At 43.2% G+C, this 20,902-nt stretch overlaps 2 protein-coding genes across 3 annotated transcripts in view; one reads left to right on the top strand and one right to left on the bottom strand.

Moving 5' to 3' along the window:
* Ndufaf2 (NADH:ubiquinone oxidoreductase complex assembly factor 2) overlaps positions 1-19,675 on the bottom strand; it is a 103,957-nt gene extending 84,282 nt beyond the window's left edge. Inside the window, exon 1 of the mRNA XM_051172376.1 lies at positions 19,505-19,675. Within this exon, the coding sequence (XP_051028333.1) occupies positions 19,505-19,631 (127 nt within the window). The 5' untranslated portion in view covers positions 19,632-19,675. The remainder of the gene's footprint in view (positions 1-19,504) is intronic.
* Positions 19,676-19,800: 125 nt separating this feature from the next.
* The window catches only part of Ercc8 (ERCC excision repair 8, CSA ubiquitin ligase complex subunit), a 38,434-nt gene continuing 37,332 nt past the window's right edge, over positions 19,801-20,902 (top strand). The window contains exon 1 of one of the 2 annotated variants that reach the window (XM_051172331.1): positions 19,801-19,945. In XM_051172331.1, the coding sequence (XP_051028288.1) occupies positions 19,869-19,945 (77 nt within the window). In that variant the 5' untranslated portion in view covers positions 19,801-19,868. The remainder of the gene's footprint in view (positions 19,946-20,902) is intronic. The other variant, XM_051172332.1, reaches the window with a different exon arrangement.

Raw genomic sequence — 20,902 nt, 5'->3', positions numbered from 1 at the left:
ACAAAAACGGTCTATGAGCACTAAGGGGACAAAACCAATTCATACCGTTCTGTCTTCCCACAGTAGCTTCTCAACCTAGCTTGCGTTTCCCACTTAAAAACATTCCAACACTGACTTTAAGAGCCACGGCCTGTTTTTGTTTGGAAGTCTTGCCCAGAACTGGTGGAAGAAACAGACCACCACTTCAAAACTCTATTCCCACCCTTTGAGGTCGCCAATGTTCCGTTCTCCCCTCCAACACCCTCCAGCCACGGAGCATCTTCCTTCCGCATCCCTCCACCCTGCCTCATCCTCCCAGGGTCTCTTTCTCCCAACATCTTTGTTCTTTTGGGTCATTAAGCTTGAAATGATTTGGGGGGAAAAAAAAAGAGATAACTGTACTTCTTTTAAAGTGTATGACTGCATCATTAGTACCACCCGTCCTTAAACCTGCCCACTCACAGAAGTAGGCTGATAAATAAGAATGAGACTCAAGCTGGGTATGGTGGCGTACGCCTCTAATCCCAGCACTCCAGAGGCAGAGGCAGCGGATCGCTGTGAGTTCGAGGCCAGCCTGGTCTACAAAGCGAGTCCAGGACAGCCAAGGCTACACAGAGAAACCCTTGTCTTAAAAAACCAATAATAAATAAATAAATAAATACTGAATCACAAAGATGGGACATTTAAATTTACTCAAAAGTGTACAGATATTTCATGTTATTACAGAAAAGGGAATCTAATACAAAGCTGGGATCCTTTGGTAATGTTTAACATGCTCAGGAGTGTTCTTTATCCCTTCATAGGCTATCCCAACAGGTTTCACAGTCAAGCTGTTAAAATCGTCCGTGTTTGAATAGCGTACAGTTAGTTATCCATTCTACCAGGCATTTATACCCTAAGAAAACATTAACTCCTACAGTTTTAAAGCAGTACCTTTTCCCTTGGGTAGCACCATTTATAACTGCAATATAGTACTCTTAGCCCATTGATGTGACTCCCAAGGCATCGTGGCTGTTACACAGAGACATTCGGAAGGCAGACGGGAAGCCTATAAGCCAATAGCATAGGATAAGGAAGAATAAGACAAGCTCAGTGTGTGCGCCCATGCAAATGCAGAGAGCTCCACATACTTCGAAGGGCCATGGTGCAAATTTGGGACAGGATAGCAAAGTGCCAGTCACTGTTACTGCACAAACCATCATCTTTGCTTGAGAACACAGAAGAAGGCACCGGGATCAGAGGTACTTGCTAAAGTATAGATATTTCAAACAGATTAGCTATCCAGAGTAACTGGTCTCTAGGGTTCAGCAAGCTTGGCCTAGTGTATTGGTATTTCTAGAGTGCTGGGAAATCATCACAAATCAGCTATTTTATTTTGATCCTGCTGCTTTGCCACTGATTTAGCTCTGCATTTGGTAGAGGAAACCACATTTTATTCACTGCATGTAAAATAGCTACGATCCTATTTGAAACAATATTTCTTTTCTTCCTTTTTTTTTTTTTTTTTAATTTTTAAACCACATGGCTAAGTCTCTAAGGGTTAAAAAAAAAAAAAAAAAAAGAATTTGGATGAAACGGAAAACTCGATGAGTGAGTGACCTCTGTAGTGGGGAGAACAGAGGAGCTGCAGAGCCTGTGTCCTGCTGGAGTTTACTCCTGGGGCAGAGGAGTGCAAATGCATTCTGCGTTCCTACTTAATGCTTGATTAGGACATCTTAACCTTGCCTCTTCAGGAGACTTTCAAACAATTTATCAAGCTGACTAGCTGTTATCTAAGACTAGCCTGGGCTACACAGGGAGGGGCAGGGGCAGTGGCAACATAAAAGAATACTATCTCATACAAGATGTGTTGTGAGGTGCTACAAGGGGCCCCAGGGCTTTGCATATGCTAGGCTAAGTGCTCTGCGCCTGACCTACATCCCCAGCTCCCTCGTTCCCATCTTTGGTGACTTAAAAGGCACACACATGTTCAAGGCAGAGAACAACTTGTGAGGGTTAGTTTTTTGTTTTGTTTTTCCCATCATGTGGGTCCTAGGGCTTGAACTCAAGTCTTAGAAGCAAGCATCTTACTCACTTGTTAGTATTCCTTTTTATGGTTTCTTGACATCTTTTGGTCTTTCAGTGCTGTGGACAAGGTCTACTTATGTAGAGCTGACTGGTCTGGAAGGTTAGGCGAACACTAGGTGAGCTTGCTTCACTCCCTCCGGCTCTGTCTCCTGAGTCCTGGATTACACTTGTGCACCACCACACACAGCTCATTTTTGTTTTGTTCTGGGGGACAGGGTCTCAAGTAGTCCAGGTTGGCCTCAAGTTGAGTCTTTAGCCGAGGTTAGCCTTGCATTTTTTTCTGTACCGAGCTACATCTTCCAGGTTGTGGGCACAGCAACCCACACTTTTACATCAGGCCTGGGAAGGCAGAGGCCAACCTGGTCTATTAGCAGTTCCAGGCAGAGGAAAAAAAACTTTTATAAGAAGTTCATTACAAAATCTCCTTAGCTATTTTTTAAAGTACCTACTAATCAATAAAATCAGCCCATTTTGTTCCTTCCAATTGGAGAGCATCTGGGAGTTCGATGGGACGGCACATAGTACTGGCAGACAATTATCCCTAAGAACTAGAACTGTGTGTGTGTATTGTTCTGTTAATAGCATTTAGCTAAAAAGTAGGGTTACTAGTGGACAGGAAAAAAAAAAAAATATATATATATATATAATTATAATGAAGCATTAAATAGTTCATGCTCTTATAGTTGCTGGAGAGAAGAGAGTTAGTTCCCTAAATCTTGGTCAGCTATTAAAAAAAGAAAAGAAAGGAAAAAGAATCTTTTCTCATTAAAGCTCAAGAGAATATGAAGAGAAAAGGAAAAAAAAAAAAAAAAAAAAAAAAAACCTCAGACTGATTACGCTGTCAATTTTAGTTGTCATAATGTGCTTCAGAGATAAAACATTCCTCTGAATGGCAATTGAACAGATGGAAATTTTCATTTTTGGTTAACTGGATGGAAGAATTGGACCAGTACCTAAAATGACATTGAAAATGAAGCTCAAGCCCCCGCCCACAAGAAGGAAACAGATGCATCACTCCAGATACAAAATAAATTATTGAACAGTGCATATATTATATTGGCATCGTTGTATCCAACTGTACATCTGCACAGTGTTTGAGTGTCCTGCTGAGAGAACAGACATTTCTGAAAGAGAAAATAGGCAACTATTGAAGTGAGTCAGATAAGTATACCATTTGGGTAAGAAAAGCGAAAGCAACACTCCACTGAATTTGAAGTTATTCATGCTGAGAGGAAAAAGGAGCCATAAATTATACCTTTTCCAATGCCCTTGAACTTCTGCAATGATTAAACCCCGGTAGATTTTGAAATACAGAACCACATTTCCAGATTCTTAAATCAGAATGAGCCTGAAATAATATTCTTGCGACCCTAACGGATTAAAGGTGAATGGCCTCTTCCCCTCGTCCGCCCGACAGATGACAAGTCACATGTTAACTGGGACCACACTCCTGACCTTAAAGAGGACTCGAAAGGGCTCACAGAGCAGAGAGATAAAAGGGCCACGTGGTGGCTTACAGTTAAGTGACGAGTATGCGCTAGAGAACGGAGCCGGAAGAGGGACTCTGCGCGACTTCCGTGTTGTATTTGTCCATCGCGGCGCTGTTCTGGTCCCTCCTAGCGCACCCCGTCCAGCACCGACGCTGGTCCACTGCCGGGGCTCCCACCACGCTACCCATCTGCTCCGGATTCTCATCAATGTTTCCCTCCATGTCTTGATCCAGCTAAAGAGAATACCAGGTATTGATGGCAAACAAAGCAAGCAGGGCTTGTCATTGTATTTCATTTTTAGAGGTAACCTGTGCTGACCCTGGGCCAGCGATGGTCTTGTCACGAAGGTGACATTACAGGAAGGCCTGACCAGGGGCTGGAGACGATGCCTGAGAAGCTAAATCCTGAGGTTAGGTCTAAAAGGGAGAAATGCCAGCGGGAAAAATGTCTCTAACATAAGACTTTGCAGCCATAATAGAAAGTCTGACTTTTTATTTATTAAATCATTCATCACAATGTAATAAGCTTTAATATCTAAAGAGATAGAATATTTATCACACACAGCTTCCAACCAAACTATATTTAATAAGGATTCACTACCTTGAGACCGATAGTCTGCCTCCCAGCCTGTCAGAACAGCACAGGTGAGAAAAATATGTTCAGTGCAATCCCAGCAGATATTAACGGGAAGCAGCCAGCACACGGGCACAATTACAAGTCTGGAGTGCTGGCGCACGAGCTTCGCAGTGGTATTTATAAGTAGTATTTATTTTAGAAATAAAAGTTGCACGGGGAACTTCTTTGCATTCTTGCAATCCTTTTTAAAGGTGGGCGGCTGTGGTGAGCTCGTTAACTACGGAGGAAGACAAGTGAAACGCAGAGGCAAACCATGAAGAGGTTGGGCCCACCTGGACTTACTAGAACGAGAAGAGCCTTGAGAGGGTCAGGTGGGGATGTGGGATAGCAGACGGAGGAAGTAACTGGGAATGCGGAGCCCCTGCTGGCTTCCTCCTTGGGCTGTTCCTGCCAAGGAAGGGAGGTAAGACTAGAGCCGCTAGAATAGCACCCTGGGGTGGCTGGATGCCCGAAGAGAGTCTATTGCTAGAAAACGTCATGGTTCACAGAAGAGTGAGAGAGACAAGTGGACCAGGAGTCAGCCCTGCCCCTCTGCCTCACTCCAAGCTCTTCTTAAGCTAAAGCTGTGCTGTTTCTCCCCTTCATCCTGTCCTTACAGCTCTGATGCCACTGCAGTCAGTGTTATAACATGACTGGGCATCTTACTGACATACAGCCTACAGCACCCCTCCCATCGCCCTTTTGCTTTACTTTTATCACTATTACATTTATTTATTACTTTTGGGGCTGAGGCAAGATCTCCCTATATAATCCAGGCTTGCCTTGAATTCACTGTGTAACTCTGATGGGCCTAATTATAACCCTCTTGTGTCAGTCTCTCAAGTAGCTGGGATTGCAGGCCCGAGCCGCCAGGTGTAAATCATTCTTTTCCTCTTTGAAATCACAGGGGTTGTAAAGTTCCTGATTTGTTCTTCTTCAAGGACTAAAGGCAACTATGTTTCCATGTGCATGTTAGGCATTTGTGAATCATCTTTGCAGAAAGGCTTGTTGACATCCATGGTGTGTGTGTGTGTGTGTGTGTGTGTGTGTGTGTGTGTGTGTGTGTGTGTGTTGGCCATTAGTCTTTTCATCACTGAGTTATACAAGTTCTTACTTTTGATACTAGACATATTATATGGTTGTCAAGTATTTTCTCTTATTCTGTAAGTTGTCTTTTCACTCTGACAATGTCTTTGATGAATATGGGATTTTGATGTTGACGAAGTATAATTTGTTGCTGTTTGTTCTTTAGGAGTCCTGTTCGAGCCTGCACTGGCAAGCCCAGGGCCACAGAGATTTACCCACAGCGCTCCTTTACATGTTGTAGAAGCCTACTGCTTGTGTTACTAGTGGATGCTTTGCACATGGGGTGAGGTTTTGCAGTGTCATTCGTTTGCAGCGCTGTCTCGGTACCACTTGTTGAAGTGTACAGGTTCCCACTCCACAGCCCTGGCATCCCTGCAGTACATCGGCGGCCTTAAGACTTCCGAACACTCATCTCCACTCTGTGCTCATTTACTTAAACTGTGCACTTCTCCAGGTGCTCAAATGTACAAGGCTCTAGACCTGAAAACCCACTGGGAGCAAAGACGGACCTTCAGCTTGGCGTTGTACTTCCAGAACAGCCATCGCACCGCTAGCCTGAGTCACCTTCACAGGGATAATACTCGGGCCTGACAGTGCTTTTCAGCACCCTCTTCCTGGAGCTCACAAGAAGGCCAAAAGTCCCACAGAGCCCTATCCATCTGTGTCAGGCACTCCCACACAAGCGTCTGTGGCCCTGCAATACGGGTTACTAATCTCCCTTTTTCTTCAAGTTGCCATTGCTAGAAGTAGAGAGATAGTAAAAGAAAGGAAAGGCCATCCCAGCAGGCACACATTTCTGTTTTGAGGAACTCTACACCACTCTAAGCAATAGTCAAGAAACTTAGAGTAGCGACCAAAGAAGCAGCTTACCGTGTAAGCATGGGCCCCACAACTGTCACAGCACAGTCACACCAGTCACGTCCAGTCCACGTGAGACAAGCTCTCTCTTGTATTTAGGTCTTTGTGGTAAAGGCTTTACTGCACGTTGTGTGGGTGTATATACAACACTTGTGTCCTCCAGGCTTATGAGCTCAGCAACTAGTACATAGAAATGGGCTTATGGAAGTGGGGCGGTAAAATCCAAACATTTTTTAAAAATTGTGAATTGCATTTATTTACTTTTTTATGTGTGTCTGTGTGCACACACACATGCAGCAGATCACACCTGTAGAGGTCTTAGGACAACTCTGTAGGACACTGTTCTCTCCTTTGACCCCGTGGGTTCCAGGGATCAAACCCAGGGCATTAGGTTTGGCTGCAGGTACCTTTACTCAGTAAGCCATCTACCCAGCCCCTCAAAGATGTTTTTTAAGACACCTGACAACTAATTTTCATATCACTTTAAGGGAGAACAAGCATAGGAAAAATAAGAATTATTTGCTTTTAGTCTTTATCTTACATAAAAAAGTACAGAGAGTTATTTTAATTTTTGATCACCTAGTAGCTAAGATCATAATTCAGCTAGCCTTGTTCTGCCATGCCCATAACTCCCCGCTGTTCTCAGTACTGAACGGATGCACTTATTTACAATTCACAGTGACATTTAACAGGGAGACAGTCACTTAGGGTACAGCTCCTGTGACTTTAGTGCACATGTGAGTTGTCCATTGGTAGCCCTATTATGACAAAGATTCTATTTCAGATGGCTGGAGTGTGGCTGAAGATGCTGCAAGGATATCTATGAAATTCACTCTCAAGGACAGGCAACCACGGCTCTGAACAAACAGAAAAGCGAATGGAAAAGGTAAAATGCCCCCAGAAATCCTTTAGGCTGACAGGGTCACCACTGCAGGGGCACAGGCTCACAGGGGCTGCTCTCCCCTTCATTGTGTTTCAAAAGAGGGTAAGAGACCCCGCAAGAAAAATAACGAGATGAGAAGAGCCGAAGTCTACCTCCCGGGTTCATTCCCTTGACGTCAACAAGCACTAACTAAGCTGCTATGTACTGGCACCATCGGAGGTGCTGGCAACAGAAAGATTACATAGTGTATACACTTCATCTTAGAAGACTTTGAAATTTTAAAAGAAATGAACGAATAGGAAGCATACCTACACACCCAGAAAGGCTTTGGTTTATATTAGGAGAAGCTAAAGTAGTCACATGCATTCTAATAAAAGATATTCGAATTAAATAAATATCTGAGTGTGGGGTAAACCCAATACTCAGGAAGAGAGTCAGAAAGACAACTACAGGTTCGAAACCAGCCTAGTCTACATGAGGAGTCCCTGGCCAGCATGGGTTATAATGTGAGGCCCGATCTTAGGAACCAAAAGGAAACAACAAAAGAATTTCAGTAAATAGAAATTAGACTAAAGCAAACAAAAACAATTTAATAAAATTAAAGAATTTATGCTTTGCAATGTCATCTCTGAAAGGATCTTAAGCACTAAGTTAAAACAATTCTCATTTTTATTTACTTAGAAGCAGATCGCTTTACTATCAGTTTCTGTCGTAGACGCTCTAGGCTTGACATGGCTATGGCCCTCTGTGCCAGCTGTAACAATCTGCACAAGGTTGGGCTCATTCATGCTCCATCATGAGGTAGGAAAGAAGGGCTCAAAGTATCCCACACCCCCTCAGGGTATAGAGCAGTGCCTGTTACTGGCAGGGAGGGGCTCACAAGGACACCCTCTACCCTCACATAAAAGTAGTTAATGGTTGCTGTAGGGAGAGACTCTTGAGTGGGTCAGCTGCCTCCCACTTAACCATACTCCTGTAAGGAACCCCTCACCATACTCCTGTAAGGATCCCCAGTTAAGCTCATGGATGCATCGAGCTGACATCTTCCTTCTGTCAGTGAGTGGATGTCTGCTCACGTCTCCCCAGGAAAAGTTAATGCGACAGTTCTGAACAAAGTGATACATAGAAGGCCAAGGCATAATATTAGATCCTATCTTTAAAGTCCGTCTAGAACAAGCCAGCCTTCCATCATTTTCAGTCTCACATGCCACAACTCAAACCAGGAACATGTGATACTGTCAAGCCACCATTTCTAATAGAATTTAATCATCTGCTCTTGCCCTGGCCATCCATTAGCCCCTTAATCTCTGTTTCCAAATCAAACTTCCAAATTCCAGGCTCATTTATACGATTTTCTGGATATCTCTATTTAGATGTCTAATCAAAACCTCAAATGGAAGCTAAGACTGAAGACCTGATCTTACTTCTCCAATCTTGCTGCTCCTCCAACTGCTTTAAAAAAATCTTCAGAATTATCCTTAAACTGTTTTTCTTACCTCATTTCAAAAAACAAAGAACAACAAAAAACAAAAACAAAAGAGCAACCCCAAATAATGATGGTCATACAAACTAATTTCCCAACACAACTTTCTCTAAAAAAACAAATATATATACACATGTGTGTATGTCTGTGTGTATACACACACACATATATGTGTGGATTTATACACATATATACACGTACACACACACACAAGAAAGTGTTCCTGCTGTGCCTTTGTAAGGGACTCTAGAACCCTGCTGATATATCCTAGACCCTTCTGCCTTAAGATATGATTGCCTGCTCTGATCTATGCTTCTACCATGATGAACTCCTATCAGTAGAGGGCCCAGCTAATGAAGCTGGCTTCTGGAACTTAAAGTTCCAAAACCATGAGCTAAAAATAAACCTCTCTTTATTTCATAAGCAGCCTATGTCATGTATTTTGTTATAGTACGAAAAAACGACTAATACACCTGCATTCCTGTGTTATACCATATTATTCAACAATGATGATGTTGATGAGGAGGAGAAGCCAGAGGCTGGAGAGATTGCTCAGCGGTTAAGAGTACTGGCTGTGCCGGACACACCTTTAATCTCAGCACTTGGGAGGCAGAGGCAGGTGGATCTCTGTGAGTTCGAGGCCAGACTGGTCTACAAAGTGAGTTCAGGACAGCCAAGATAACACAGAGAAATCCTGTCTTTAAAAAAAAAAAAAGCAAAAAACAAAAAAAGTGCTGGTTACTCTTCCAGAGAATCCAAGTTCTATTTCCAGCACCTACACTGCCCCTCATAGGTGTCTGTAGCCTCACTTCTAAGGGATCTGACACCCTCTTTCGGTTTCCACAGGCAACACACATGGTGTATAGACATTCATGGAAGCAGGACACCCACATACATACAATGAAAGTAAATAAATCTCTTAAAACTTACCAAGGAATGAATGTATGAGCGGGTACATTTGGAGACTATGTTCTAACAAACAAGCTAGGCAAAGGAAGACAAATAGAGTACAATTTCACATATGCGTGAGACACAATAAATGACGCTGCTTATCAGGATCTGGGGAGGTCTGCAGGGAGCTGGGGAGCGGGCAGGACAGACAGGAGTTCTGCTGCACAGCACGGAGACTACAGCTGACAGCAAACCATGGACTATAAACCTCACACGTGTTATGGGACTTGAGGCATCCTAACTATAAAAAAGAAAAACAACAACCACATGTCAGGTTAACTTGGCCATTCTGCAATGCAGACACATACTGCATCATGCTACATACCAGAAATATAAATGCTATATAAATTTTGTTTGAAAATTCAATCCAAAAATAAACCAAATGTTTTACTGGTTAAAAACAGTAACATCTAGAACACTTGGGGAAAGTATGTAAGAATTCATTGTGTTATTTTTGTAACTTCTCTAAGTCTACAATTATGTTCAAGTCTGACATCAGCCACCCAAAAACAAGGCTCCAAGACGGTCTTCCTGTTCCAGTCTGACCACCACTGCCAGCTCCCAATACAATCTACAGCAGTGCCTCTGAGGGCGAAAGCAAATGACGTCACCCTCCTTCTCAACACCCACCAAGAGCTGCCCATGAAATCCACGGAGAAGAGGAACTTGCACAGCTGTTCTCTAAAAAACGTGCTTGTGCTTCCGATATCTACTTGGCCAACTTCCTCATTTCACTCAAGTCTTTCTTCAAATATAAGTCAACCAGAACGGCTTGGCCCCTTAAATCCCAACCCACACCCTGTACTGCTCGCCCGCCACTCTGACCGCATTCTCTATGCACTTCCCACGTGGCTGCGGCTGTGTGATCGGTTCTTTCTGTGTATGCTTTTTACCATGGCTACCTTCACTACCCTGAAAGCACGGACTTCTGCTCACACTCTCATTGGTGTATCTCAAATGCCTGAAGCCACGTGAGGCACACAGGATAGCAGTGAGATCAAGGAACAAGGTTTGGCTGATCACCTATTACAATCCAAAGCTTGTCTAAAAGAACAAAAATCCAGCTACATCAGCAAGCACTTACCATCCAGTGAGGACAGACGGTACATACACAAGTTTGACCATATTTATTCAAAGATCTTGGCACAGAGGAAGAGGCAAAGGGTGGATCTATTTATGACCAGGAAGCTCATTGTCTGTGACATCATTACCAATATATCCAAAATAAAAATGCATCACTTACGGCATCAGACCACATTTATCCAGTATACAGTTTCAACCCATTCTGCACGGGGATCCCTACTCTAACTCCATCTGCCCCGTTTTCCAGTGTTTCAAATATATCAAAAGGTGAATGGAAAGTCAAGGTGCACATCTCGCAAGCAATGGCTTCATGGCGTCTATGAACGTATTATAGAGTCACAGGGAGACTATCGATTCCTAATTAGGAAACTGGCCAAGATAGTGCTGCAAGACAGGAATATGAAAAGCAATTCAAACAACAATACATACAGTAAAGATTATTGCAAACACTTAGAAGAAACGATAATTACCTCACATTTTACAACAAAAATACTTCCTACTCTCTTTTACAACAAAAATACTTCCTACCCTCATTAAAAGGTAAATGTGACTTATGGATGTCATGTTGTGTTATCATAACTTTGTCAAAAAATTTATATGAGACAGAGAGAGACACAGAGACAGAGACAGAGAGACAGAAAGAGAGAGAGAGAGAGAGAGAGAGAGAGAGAGAGAGAGAGAGACAGAGACAGAGAGAGACAGAGAGAGAGAATGTGTGCCACGTTACTGTGCTGGAGAGATGGCTCAGGGGTTAACAGTGCCACTTGCTCTTCCAGAGGACCCATAACCCCAGTTCCAGGGGATCCGATACCCTCTTCTGGCCTACTTGGCACTGCATACATGTGGCACTCAGACTTAAATTTAGGCAAAACACTCATATACATAAGATAAAAAAGAATCTTAAAAAAAAAAAAGCCACATCCCAAAGACGCTAAATCATACCAGAAAGACAGACACCTGCATCTATGGTTACTGCTTTATTGTCCCAACAGGTAGGACATGGAACCAGCCTAGTCACCAACACATGAAGGAATAAGGATAACGTGGCACATTTGCTTAATGGAATTTTATTCAACTGTAAAGAAAAAATGAAACCATGAGACTTGCAGGGAAATAAGTGGATCTGGAAGTAACCTAGACTCAGAAGACAAATACCATATGTTTTTGCTCCTATGAGGAGCCTAGATTTTAATTTTCATGTATGGATGTGTGAGTGTGGATATGATCATAAAACTAGAAAGAATGCCAGGAGAAGGGAAAGAGGCCTTACGTGTGAAAGAGGGCACTAGAATACATAAACATGAAAGGACAGGGACGGTATGAGGGAGGAAGGCAGAGGGGGACAAGGGCACAGGAAGTGCAGAAGGAACAGCAGCAAAAACAGTGTATAAAAATCCCACAACAACCATTACTTTATATGCTAATTTAAAATAGAATTTCAGAAATCTAAGGAAGGATGGAAATAGGAACGTATAAAATCACATTCTATTGTATTCATGTATGCAATTCTCAAAGAACAAATTTTTGATTCAATTCCAAATGATCAGCCCTACATACATAGACCTATGACTAAATGTATACATGTATATATGTATGTATGTATGTGTCTCTGTGCATATCACTAAATAAACTCAGCAAGTTTTATACGTTATAATAATAATGATGATGATAAAAGAATAAGAGGCCATGAATTTGAGAGGGAGGGGGAGATACATTTTCAAAGGATAAATACAATGTAAAAATCTACATTAACTTATAAAACAGAATCTCTGAAATATCTTTGTAAAAAGATGTGAGGTGATTTAATTAGGTTGATTTTACTTATTTCAGAACGTGCATATATATGTCAAGACATCACCTTGAACTCCAGAGCTACACACAATTTTGGCAAAAGAAATCTCAATAAAGCTGATGGGGAAACAGATACTTCATCCATTCTTAACTTTAGCAATCGTTTTACAGCTGTGATTAGTCAATTTTCCTGAAGATCTTACACTTTTCATCACAAATGTCTCCATTTCTCACACTGCCATCATAAAACTCTTCGTACATACATATTTAAGAGTTGTTGAATGAGCAGCTTGAATTCACATATTTAAGAGTTTTATTTACTTATAGGCAGTGCACTTTAAAAACGGCTTCTGGGTGTTTAAGTGGAATTGACATTGAAGAAGGAAAGACAGAAGATGCATTAAAAGGGGGAGAAATGGTTCTCAGAGCAGAGCTATAGAGAGACGTAAATTCAACTGGTACATGTTAAATAAGAGTTTCATCTTAATAAATAAGATAATATAATTCTATGTGAAGTATTAGGCTAAGGTGGAAAAACTTAATTGGCATCTTAGCCAACGGGTGCAGTTTCTCACTGGGACCACTAGATGGCGACAGTAGCCAGCTGGAATGCAAGACTGAAGGCGAGACAGCCTGATTAGAATTATTCCAGCTATTTTAAAATGGTTTTATGCAATCTATCCCCCACATCATTTTGTAAAAAGATGGATTTATAATAAAGTTTAGAGTGGATAAAATTATTCTAACAGTTGAATAATGAAGCTATATCTCCACACCAGTCCTCACTCAACTGTGACTTCTCAGAGTATCATCTCAGGTTTGTCACCTGTAAAGTAACTTATGCGGAGCCTCGGGCAGCAGCAGAAGTGACTGGATGAACTGCACAGCTCTTTGAAAGTTAGAAGACGGAAAACAGTATCCGTCTGATTTAAAGTGTCGGAGAAACTGAGCACTGTGTGAACATGCTACAGTTAAGTCCTGTTACTGAGTGGTCTTGATTCAACACTAGTGTCTTCTTTAATTCTTGTAATTTTCCCACGAATGCAGCATCTCCTGGCAAGTGCTAAGAAATGTGTCTAGCACACTGTATTTATTGAATACTGTGGTCATTATTACTGATGGTGATCTTACTGTCCTAATATAAAACAAATGCACAACCCTCAAAGACGAGCTGGACGGTGGTGGCGCACGCCTTTAATTCCAGTGCTGGGGAGGCAGAGGCAGGTGGATCTCTGTGAGTTCGAGGCCAGCCTGGTTTACAGAGCTAGTTCTAGGACAGCCAAAGGTACAGAGAGAAACCCTGTCTAAAACAAACCAACCAACCAACCAATCAATCAATCCCTCAAAGACAAAGAGAACTAGCAACTCAGCTCCAGGAAATAATTTGGCCTCACTTAAAAACAGATGTAACAGTTTGTCAATCACTGTAATTAGCTTCCATTTCTGCACGAAGATCCCACTCTCCCCTGGTAAGAAACTCCGGATCAGGATCAGCGGCTGCAGTTTCTTGAGCTCATTTAAAGACACTGTAAAGGAGTGGCACGCATGACTGTCACCACGTCATCCTCACAGTGTTATGTGACTGTTGAAATGTGATGTGGTCAGTCAGCTAAGCCAGGAATCGAGTCACGGACTACAGGGCCAACAGTGGGTCTCTCTGCCTTTGGCAAAACACAATGAGTAGTGAACTGCAGATCATGAACTTCAGACACAGCTGAGGGACTTTGGGAAACAGTTTAAAAAAAAAAAAAAGGAAATCTTGGAGGAAACTACTGACAGCAAAGTGTTAACTACTGCTCTCTGTTCTGTGTGCTCCAGTTTCCTATTTCCATTATATATATATTTTTTGTTGTTGTTGCTGCTGCTGCTGTTTGGGTGAATAAATGCTCTGATTCCACCTGGGTGTGTGCGGGAGGCAAATCAGTTTAGAGTAAAAAGTAAAGAAACTGTCAACCTTGATTTTTTGGAGCAATGCTGCCACCTGCTGGAAAAGCCGAAAGTTTCAAACCTTGAGGAGACAAGGAGCACATTCAAGGGAAATTGTACCCCACCACCTTCCAATTGTTTACAAAGAAAGGGAGGGAGGGAAGCAGGGAGGGAGGGAAGGAGGGAAGGAGGGAGGGACTAGACTTTCCTTTCTGGCTGTTTTACTTTGCCGTATTCTCCTGTTCATAGCAAGTCACTAAATAATGCATGTGACTTGGCTGAGGTGAGATCCTCTGAATCAACCTGTCCTCACTACACACACGACAGTGGATGACGCAGCTTGTGAATAATTAGATAATGATTCTGTAAGGCCACATATCAGTTTAGCAGGTCAGAAAGGCACGTCCATACCTGAGCCACGCGAGAAGGTGGCTACCCCACAGACACTACTCTTCACTCTGGTAACAATATTTATTCCTCCAAGGGTAATTTGGCTCATTTATTGAACAGTGTCGTAATTACCTAGTCTAAGATTTTTTTTAACTACTTCATCTCTCTACGTGACTTTTAGATTCTGGCCCAAAAGATGCCTCAATTCATGTAATGGCTGCTTGTACGGTACCCACCCTATTCCCAGGCAGAGGCACATGAAGCTCAGTTAAATATGAAGAAATGAAACAATAGCCCCGTGTTTAAAATGAGAATATGGCCTAGTTGCCGGCTGTGAAGATATTAAACAATTGGCATTCGATGAAAGAACAGTAGCCATAGTTAATTTACGCTCATGATAACGACAGAGGGGAAGACTGGGGATTATGGGACAGCAAGCATGCGAAAATGTGATTCTAATTTGTGTCACAACATGAATATGTGAAATGCAAATTAATAAAGCCATCATGTTTTACCTGCCCTCCCCAAATCCTAACCGGTTTATATGTGAAAGAGGCTTATAGCTATGCTAGAAGATAGACCAAAGCTCCATCAATACGGCAGACCTTTCACTGCGCTCAGGGCCCTGAAACAGCCTCCTCTAACAGCCACCCTCTAGCCGCCTCCTACAGCTCCAGCTCCTGAGGATCCCATGCCCTCTTCCGGCCTCTGTAGGCACCCACATACATCACACGTGTGCACACACACACACATCACACACACACATCATATACACATACATCACACGTGTGCACACACACACACATCACACACATACATAATACACACACATATCACACACACACATCACGCACATCATACACACACACACACACACACACACACACACACACACACACACACACACGTAATTACTGTTAAAGCACTGACTGCTCTTCCAGAGCACTACTCAGTCCCCAGCACCCATGGCAGTTGACAGCCCTTCTTTGCTTTAGCTCCACAGGAACTGACACCTGTTTTTAGCCTCCTTGGGCACTGCGTGCACAATGTCCATAGAAATACAAACTTTCAAAACACCCAAACTCACAAAGTAAAATAAGTGAAAGCTAAAAAACAAAATCTTTGCAATAAATACATTAAAATAATTTTAAAAAGTCAATGAATATATTTCAGCATATAATTAGCAGAAGGAAAAGAAAGAGGAAGAAAGAGAACCATTACGTCACACACTCAAAAGAAAAAAAGAAAAAGAAGCCAATACAAATGCATATTATTAAGAGAAAAGCTGATCTGAAAGGGCTACATACTACACATTGCAACTCTCTGATTCCTGGAAAAACTAAACTACAAAGACAGTAGAAACTAAGTGATCGCTAGAGAGTAAGTGGGCGGGAGAAAGTGGTGAAAACACTAGTGTAAGACACTGGTGGTGGCACAGTGTGGGGGAGCAAGAAAGAGACTATGTTAGTAGCTTCCAAGTAGCTTTTCTGTCAGCCTCAAACTGATCTAAAAACAGAGCCATGGGCCAGTTAGATGGCTCCAAAAGGCCAGAGTGGAGGGAGAGAACTGCCTCTCCCAAGCTGCCCTCTGACATCCACAAGGGTACTGTGGCAAAGTGTGCCCACACACATCACAGGGTCAATATAAACAAGGCAACAGTCATTAAAAAGCCAAGCGATGCATTTCAGCTGGTGAGAGAAAACAGTTTCAAGAATCCCTGGTGAAAAGAGCCTGTGAGCTAACAAGGAACAGCAAGGAACTATTTTGCTTACAAAGGGAATTTTAAAAGCAAAATATATGCATAACCGCTATGCTGAAAACTGTAAATGAAAAAAATAAATCAAAGAACCAAGTTTTAAAAAAAAATGAAAACTTAACTGGGTTGTGACATTAAACCTCACTTGTCTCAAAGTGACATTACCCAATGTAATTCTCTTGAGCTCCCAAAATGTCTTGTTATGCCACATAAGCATTTTATTCACATTTTATGGAACAAGTTGGAGCTACTGAGCTCATATGGAAATTAGATAGGAAAAAGGCTAAGGATCAGTCATGCCTCCGTGGGGATGAAATGAATGTCCAAGCGAAAATCTGCAAGTGAACGTTAGTACAACCTATTCATAACCATCAGAAGCCAGAAGCAGTCCAACGTCCTTCAGTGGGCAAAGGCACGGACTGTGGTGCATGCTTGACATGGGATAGTAGTCAGCAATGGTAGAGAAACCAACTACTACCTGGGAAGGCGGAGGTGGCGCACGCCTTTAATCCCAGCCCTCAGGAGGCAGAGGCAGGCGGATCTCTGTGAGTTCAAGGTCAGCCTGGTCTATAAGGCAAGTAGAGGACAGCCAGGGCTAAAAGAGAGAAACCCTGTCTTGAAAAACCAAAAGGATAAGGAGGAGGAGAAGGAAAGAGAAGAAGGAGGAGGAGGAGGAGGAAGAGGAGGAGGTAGAAGAAGAAGAAGAAAGAAGGAAGAGGTGGAGGAGGAGAAGGAGGAGCAGTAGGAGGAGGAAGAGGAAGAGACAAACTACTGATACCTCAATGAATCTTAACAGCATCAGTATGCTGTACGGAAGGCGCCACTTTCAAAAAGTTACATATGGTATGACTCTGTATAATAGTCTCAAAAAGATAAAAACTGTAACTGACATAATAATCAGTTGCCAAGGTTATGAGCTGAGAGAATAACTCCTAAGGGTTAGCATGTGGGAGCTGCTGAAGGTGGCAACCCTATTCTGTATCCTGATTGTGATGACATTAGATGAATCTCCGACATGTCAAAATGTCAAGTGTACGCCAGTTTATAGCATTTGAATTTGAAAAGAAAGTGATCTGTGCATTACACGCACCTGAGTGTGGCACTGAACGTGCCTGTGCACACACCTGTGGAGGCCAGACCTGGATGGCAAATTTTCTTTTCTTTCTTATTTTTTGGAGGTTTGTTTTTTGTTTGTTTTGTTTCATTTGAGACAGTGAGCGTTTCTCTCTTTAGCCCTAACTATCCCGGAACTTGCTCTGTAGACCAGTCCGACCTCAAACTCAGAGATCCACCTGCCTCTTATCTCCTGGATTGCTGGGATTAAAGGTTTGGGCCCCCAGGGCCACTTTGTTTCTTATAAAGTGATAGGTACACCTACGGGTTGGTCCAGCCATTCTCCTCGTAAACGTTTTTAAAAAGAGAAAGGAAAGCATTATATCTATACAAAAGCCTTAGCTACACAGATGTTAGTAATTTATTTGTGACAGCCTTAAACTGGCAATAATTCAAAGATTATGAACAGGTGAATGAATAAGCAAACCACACACATTACACTCCACACACTGGAACATTGGGGTTAAAATTTTTGATACACACAAGGATGAATTTTGAAATAATTATCCTAAATAAAGAGCCCAGAAAGAAAGCTAAACAGATACTATAATCTTCTACTTATAAAACTAGTAGAAAATGCAGACCAATTCATCATGTCAGAAATCAGATTGGTGGTTGTCTGGGTACGGGACGCAGGGGCAGCATGTTTAGACGCTCAGAGGGTGAAAGAATTCAAGGTAGTAAGTTATAGAAAAGGGCTAAGTAGGTGCTGGAGAGATGGCTCAGAGGTTGAAAGCACCCGCTGCTTTTACAGAAGACTCGGGATCAAATCCCAGCACCCATACAGTGGCTAAACAGCCATCATGAACTCCAGTTCCAATCTCTGTGGCACCAGATACACACGTAGTGTGCATACATACATGCAGGCAGTACACATACAATTAATAAGTCTTTTAAAAGCTAAGTAATATTACATAACCATCTAACATGGTTAATATGTGTGAGAAATGAATAAAACACAGTGGTTGTATGGGTCTTCAAGCATCCCAGTGTCGACACTTCTGTCTTTCATGTGAGACCACTGAGACAAGGTGGGGCTAACTGACTTGTCCCTCAGCTGCCCCAGTCAGAGCTTAAGCCAACTAACTTCTTTCATCTTCCATGTCTGAGCTTTTCTTTCTTTCTTTCTTTCTTTCTTTTTTTTTTTTTAAAGATTTATTTATTTATTATGTATAGAGTGCTTTGCCTGCTTGGACACCTGTATGCCAGAAGAAGGCACCAGATCTCATTATAGATGGTTGTGAGCCACCATGTGGTTGCTGGGAATTGAACTCAGGACCTTTGGAAGAGCAGGCAGTGCTCTTAACCTCTGAACCATTGTCTGAGCTTTTCTATACTGGAGCAATAGAGGAAAATAAAAGAAGTTGTGAAAGACATTCTGTAGTCTGGTGTCAAAAAGAAGAAAGAAAGAAAGAGAGAAAGAGAGAAAAAAAGAAAGAAAGAAAGAGGAACCACCTCCTCCTCCGCCGCCTACCCCCAGTGACAGGGTTTCTCTGTGTAGCCCTAGCTGTCCTTGAACTCGCTCTGTACACCAGGGTGGCCTCGAACTCAAGAGACCCACCTACCTCAGCCTCCCTAGTACAGGGATTAAAGGCATGAACCACCACAGCCAGGCTAAAACTGTACATCTCTTAACTCCCCAAACAACTCGGTCCACTTTTTGAAAATAGCTTTACACATAAGTTTCTGAGGCCTACCTGGAAAGGAAACCTGAACTGTTAATTAGAAAGGATCAGTGTGTCAGGATTCTTAAAATAAGGACGACGACAGCCCCAGCCCCAGCGCCACTGGGAAAGATAAACTCTCAGGACAGCCTGGAGCTGAAGATCAAGGTTGGGCACTAGCGCGAAGCCTTTCCCGAGGCTCCCCAGTCTCTCTAGAAGATCTTAGAGGACTTGGTTCAGACTTCATCGCCCAAGGCAAACGACCAAGCCACTAGGACCCGGGACAGGGACCAGGATACCCAAGACTCCGCCCAAGAGTACGGCGGCCGCCACCCGCGGTGAAGACCCGCAGCCGCTCCTCGCTCTCACCTCTCCAGTTCTTGTACTCGGCGATGTAGTAGTATTTGTTCCCCAGATGGTCCGTGCCCACGTGCTCCCTCACCTCCTTCGACACAGCGCCCCAAACAGAGCGGAGGACACCCCGCCACCAGCCCATGCCAGCGCGTAGCTCAAGGTCCGTAGTCTCTCCTTCGCCGGGTGGCCCCGCCCACGAGAAGCCCCTCCCACGCGGGGCCCCGCCCACAGCTCAGGTCCGCGTTCTCGCGCCTCCCAGTAACGCCGCTCTCCTTTGGTCACGTCATACCGCTGACCGGCCAATGGGAGCCCCTGTTATTACAGGTTCTAAGTTCTGTCATGGCGGCACCCAGTCGTCAAGCCGGTGTGTGCCTCCAAGATGTTGAGTTTTCTGTCCGCTCGACAGTTGGGTTTGGAGGACCCTCTTCGCTTGCGTAGGGCGCAGTCCACACGGAGGTAAGGCACGCCTTGCCTTTTCCTCTTTACGTGCCGAGTGAGAATCGGGAGCAGGAAGTTAGGGTGGCAGAACCAACTAGGCAAAGATGAGCAAGTCGGCAGGAGCCAGATGAGGATGGCCCGCGTGTGCGTGTAGGGGAAAGTATGAAGACCAGACGCAGGTCACAGTTATGGTAGGTTGCCGTCTGCTCGAAGAATGAGGTTGATTGAAAGTAAGAGTGAGGCGAGTTAGGTAGCTGTCACTCTAGGAGAGACCTGGTAGGCGTGCGGGGCGGTGAGGTGACAAGTGGAATAAAGAGGAGTGGAAAATAGTCATCAAGCATATTTTAAGGAAAACACTTTATTTACTCCAGATATTTACTGTTTCTCTTGATCTTTTCCTTCTTAATATCCCAATTTCCCTTTTTATTTCACCTCCCTCTAGCTGAAGGCGACTTGCTAAGAGTTGATGTGAGAGTACGTCTGATGGCTGCATAGATTTTATTTAACTTTTTATTAGTTCTTTGTGAATTTCACATCATGCACCCCAGTCTCACTCATCTCCCCGCCCCCCTTCACACCAGCCCTTCACCCTCACAACCTCCTTCCAATAAAGAAAAAACAAATCTTGTTATGGAAGCTATAGTATGTCACAGTATACCCCTTTGTACACATTGCTTTGCTTGCAAATGTTCATTGCAATGACTCTTTGGTCTGCAACTCTCTGAATACTGGAACCTCACTGGGACTCCTCAGATAATCCTATTGTGGCCCTATGTCATGGAGGTCCTGTAGTTTTGGTCCTGTAGGACTGGCTGCTCATTTGCATCGCCCACAACCAGGGCTAGCTCCTGCCTGCCATAGGTGGCAAGCGGCAAGGGTTGGGTGTAGAGGAATTTTAATTCAGAACATGGCTGTTCTGGGAAGAGATCACATCTTCCAAGTCCGTGCAATCTGGCAGGAGACAGAGGCAAGCAG

The sequence above is a fragment of the Acomys russatus genome, chromosome 30 (assembly GCF_903995435.1).
Source record: "Acomys russatus chromosome 30, mAcoRus1.1, whole genome shotgun sequence".
In the NCBI taxonomy this organism is placed as follows: domain Eukaryota; kingdom Metazoa; phylum Chordata; class Mammalia; order Rodentia; family Muridae; genus Acomys; species Acomys russatus.
Note: the sequence above shows the minus strand (reverse complement) of the source record. Positions and strands in the feature narration are given on the sequence as shown.